The 4756-nt window shown below is 51.2% G+C and overlaps 1 protein-coding gene across 1 annotated transcript; it reads left to right on the forward strand.

Moving 5' to 3' along the window:
* Positions 1 to 3104: 3104 nt before the first annotated feature.
* On the forward strand, positions 3105 to 4417 carry NPB (neuropeptide B). The gene is made up of 2 exons (XM_053380166.1): positions 3105 to 3418; positions 4112 to 4417. Exons 1-2 carry the CDS (start codon positions 3143 to 3145, stop codon positions 4238 to 4240), a joined length of 405 nt encoding a protein of 134 aa, XP_053236141.1. The 5' UTR covers positions 3105 to 3142; the 3' UTR covers positions 4241 to 4417.
* Positions 4418 to 4756: the final 339 nt, after the last annotated feature.

The following is a 4756-nucleotide window of genomic DNA, read 5'->3' on the forward strand; positions in this document are numbered from 1 at the left end:
CTGATTGATGCTGTTCCAATGGAGCCCAGTAATCGTCTGGCTGCTGGCCGGTGGCTGGAGCCAGCTGGGGGCCTGCCTGATGCCACCGTCTCCCCGGCAATATCCCAACAGTATCACTAGCAGCCTCCCTGCTGATCTTAAAGCACAGGTTGGTCAGTGTTGAGAGAGATGATCTCAAGCCTATAGGACTTTGTACTTCAACTTGTTGAATTGGGTCTGAAACCCACAGGCAGTGCAATGCTTTAAAGACTACAGTCAACCACATTTAATATCTGGCAGCTGCATTGATCCTCTGTTTGACCATGGTTTGCCAGACGATTGCTCTGTGGACTGGCAAAAGGAAATAAGTCTTTTCCATTCTACACTTCCTTTGAGAAGCCTTGAACAGCTTGAGTGGTGATGATTCTATGTGGAAATTCAGGGTTAGCACGACATTTAGATAAATGGGAAGGGTCTTGTATTTTCAGGCTCTCTGAAGGTCAGTACAGAAATCTCTGCTTCATCATTCTCCAATCATGTATTTTCTGTATAACTAGCACCGCAAGAGCACTAAAAGGTTGAAAACTTGTATTTGTTTCCTAAACAAAAAGAAACTCATGAGAATTAGTTCAGTAGTTCTTTTGCAAACAATTTTTTTACATGCAGCCACCAAGGATGTGGTTTGAATTGGAAGGATCCTGGTACTTTTTCCTCAACATGGGTAAAAGTGACCCAACAAGTGTTGATGTTTAGTTGGAATAGGACAAGACAGAGAAAGCTGCCTTATCCTATACTAGGTAAAGGTAAAGGGACCCCTGACCATTAGGTCCAGTCTTGACCGATTCTGGGGTTGCGGCGCTCATCTCGCTTTGTTGGCCGAGGGAGCCGGCGTTTGTCCGTAGACAGCTTCCAGGTCATGTGGCTAGCATGACTAAGCCGCTTCTGGTGAACCAAAGCAGCGCATGGAAACGCTGTTTACCTTCCTGCCGGAGTGGTACCTATTTATCTACTTGCACTTTGACATGCTTTCAAACTGCTAGGTTGGCAGGAACAGGGGCCGAGCAACGGGAGCTCACCCCGTCACGGGGATTCGAACCGCCGACCTTCTGATCAGCAAGTCCTAGGCTCTGTGGTTTAACCCACAGCGCCACCCGTGTCCCCTTAAACTTCAACCTTATCAACTGCATAATTTCTAGAAAAAAATAACAGTCAAGCCTAAACAATGATCAAAGTCAAGTATGCTTTAAGATTGCAACCCAAGGATCCAATATGAAATCAATGGTACATCTATCGATCTAAGTCGTTTTGAACTGTAGCATCACATATTCGACCTGGTACTGTATCCCTGGGCAAAGGTATTTGTCCTATGAACTAATCGTGGTCAGAACCTGCCTCTCTTCAAATGAGCTGGGAACATAGCTGCCTGCCTGTGCAGATGAAAAAACGCCACAAGAGGGCATTAGAAAACATGACACCTTTTATTCATCATACGGTATAAAAGCTCTGTACTTTTAGTCCTCTGTAAAGAGAATTTTGTTTGATAGCACCTTCAGAAAAACTTTAAATAAGCTTTTAATTCCAAATTTGACAAGCGACCAGGATTCGCCCGCACAGCGGTGGAGCCGCACGTAAATAAAAGCCTACTTTGTATTTCCACTCAAGTTAAAGCATATTTCAGCAGCATCTGCTTCAGCAAAGGGACAGCTCCCTCGACCAGAAAACAGGCGACTGGAACAGAGAAAAGGAAGTGAACGTGTGAGCGAGGCAAGGAAACGGGAGAGCACAGCTCATTTCAGAAAAGGGAGAAATTCCAGGGAACATTCAGCTCTTTTTCCTGATTAATTAACCTGGAATAGATACTTAAAATCAAAGCAAATGATAGCATCGCGCAAATGGATGGGCAGGGACTGCCATTGCTTTACTCCTCTGCGTATGGGTCCTCTTAAGTGAACGATTATTCATCCCAAGGCAGGTGCAAGACTTTAGGGTCAGCTTTAGACACAGAGAAAAAACCCTCCTTAAAAAAGAAAAGAAACCACGACTTTTAAATGCTTTTAAATGCCCTATTATAGTAAATTATCCACAAAACTTTATGGACAGCAGAGATATCTCACTCCTCCCCCCCTTATGTCTAGGGGGGAGATCTTCCGCAATTGCCTGCCTGGCAATTCCGCCTTCTGTGGTCTCCTAACCCACAACGCTTTCAAGGTACAGTGGTACCTCGGGTTAAATACTTAATTCGTTCCGGAGGTCTGTACTTAACCTGACACTGTTCTTAACCAGAAGCACCACTTTAACTAATGGGGCCTCCTGCTGCTGCTGCGCCGCCGGAGCACGATTTCTGTTCTCATGCTGAAGCAAAGTTCTTAACCTGAAGCACTATTTCTGGGTTAGCGGAGTCTGTAACCTGAAGCGTATGTAACCTGAAGCGTATGTAACCCGAGGTACCACTGTAGTTAGAAGTTTCTTGGGCGCGGGGGAGAAAGGAAGCCAGCCCCTGCGTTGCCTTCCTCGCTAGCCAGCAGCGAGCTCCGAGCTCGAGCTGCGCCAGCTGGAAGGAGCTGGCTGCGAAAGCGATGCAGGGAAGCAGGACATGTGAAGCGGCGGCCGCGGCGGGAGGCTGCGTGTTGGCAACCCCCTGCCCGCCCGCCCCTCCGGTTCTCAGCCCTGAGCTGGCGACGTGAAGCTCAAGGGACACGTCTAAAGACCGAGGGAAGGGCCGTCGAGCCTCCAGGGCAGAGCAACTACTTTGCTCGCAGGGGGCGCCGCAGACAGTCCTCAGCAGCATCCTTAAAGGCGAGCTTGCAATCCAAGGCTAACTATGAGGTTGGTGATTCGAGCCCACCCATCGACGGCTGCGGGCTTTGCAGGGGGTTGGACTAAATGACCCTCGAGATCCCTTCCAACTCTACCATTCTGAGTGCGCCAGAACCACAGAAGGGCATCCTTCCGAATAAGGCTCAGGATCAGGCCGCCTCCTTCTCTCGACGCAGCCTCGACGCCCCCACACCGCTCCTCTCCCCCCGCCCGTCAGGTCTCCCGCAGCTTTGGGGGGCTCCGGGAGGAGGCTGGGCGGCCCCGCCTCCGCTCTCGCCTCCCCGATATAAGGAGCCGCCGACGGCGCCGCCTGCCCAAAGAAGCCGCCGTCGTGGCCGAGCGCACCATGCCGGGAGCCGGGACTTCGACGCTGCTCTGCCTCGCCTTGGCCGCGCTGCTCAGCCCGCCCGCCGACGCCTGGTACAAGCAGACGGCCGGCCCCAGCTACTACTCGGTGGGCAGGGCGTCGGGGCTGCTGTCCGGCATCCGCCGCTCGCCCTACATGCGCCGCTCCGACGACACCGACAGCAGCAGCACCAGCGCCGAGAGCGGCCCCGGCGGCGCCGCCACATCCTTCTTGATGTCCGAGGCGCGCCCCAACCCCAGCGGGCTGCGCAACATGGTGAGCTGCTGGGGGCGCCCGGACGGTAGTGGGCAGAGCAAGTGGAGCCCCCTGGAAGAGGGAGGGGGTCCCGGGTGGAGAAGGCAGCTGCGGGGGAGTTTCTTTTATATGCATTGTGATTTATTTCAATGCATTGCATTGTATATTTATTATTATTGAGTTAGAGCGTACATTAGCCACTCCCGAAAAGTTGTATTCATCAGATAATTATAGTAATAGTATCAATCAGCACTTTCTAACTTTTTAAATTAAAAAAATCTAGATGGTTTTATACCTATATTTTTTTACCTATAAAAATCTGAGTGAAAATATCTATTTTAATTGTTTTAACGTTGTATTTTAATCTTGTTTTTAAGTTGTATTCATGCAACTCGTTTTTATTATTGGTTGTTAGCCGCCCTGAGCCCGGCCTTGGCTGGGGAGGGCGGGGTATAAATACAATTTTTTATTATTTGCTGCTTTTTAGCCAAACAGGCCGTCGGGTCGCGCTGTATCAAGGAGGTAAAGATATTGCAATGATTGAAGGGCCCGGGAGATGCTCAGCTCCATCCTGGGCACATTGAAAGGCTCTTCTGCTCCACGGGGCTTCCTCCGAAGTGCTTTAGGATGGCAGTCGAGCAAGCCGGGGAGGGAGGGAAGCCTGAGGCTGGTGCCCCCGCCTTGCCCTTTCACTTTCCCCTTTTCCCTTTGCAGGCGGTGTGTGTGAAGGAGGTGGCCCCGGAGCTGCAGAGCTGCCAGCTGCTGCCTGGCTTGCCCAGCGTCATCCAGTGCAAAGCCGATGTCACCGTCTCGCTGGACCCCGCGGACTGCGCCAGCGCTTGAGCCCCGACGGGGCGTCCTTCCCCCTGGAGCCCGAGCGGGGCATCCGGACGGGGCGAGGAGAGGGAGGGAGGGAGGCGGAGGCGGCGGAGGGGGTTGCTCTCTTGCCAAAGCGACCGACTCCGTCCGGGAGTGTGTGTTTTTTCTCCTGCATCTCATAATAAAGGCGCTTTAAACGGCTCTTGTGCTTGCCTGGGTTTCTTGATAAAACAGGTTATTGGCTCCACAGAAGGAGACACCGGGAAGAGAAAGATGACGCTTCTTTGGTCAAAATCTGAGTAAACATAATTACAGTGGTACCTCGGGTTACAGACGCTTCAGGTTACATATACTTCAGGTTACAGACTCCGCTAACCCAGAAATTGTACCTCGGGTTAAGAACTTTGCTTCAGGATGAGAACAGAAATTGTGCTCTGGCGGCAGCAGGAGGCCCCATTAGCTAAAGTGGTGCTTCAGGTTAAGAACAGTTTCAGGTTAAGAACGGACCTCCGGAACGAATTAAGTACTTAACCAGAGGTA

This window comes from Podarcis raffonei, chromosome 2 (assembly GCF_027172205.1).
Source record: "Podarcis raffonei isolate rPodRaf1 chromosome 2, rPodRaf1.pri, whole genome shotgun sequence".
NCBI classification, from domain to species: Eukaryota; Metazoa; Chordata; class Lepidosauria; order Squamata; family Lacertidae; genus Podarcis; species Podarcis raffonei.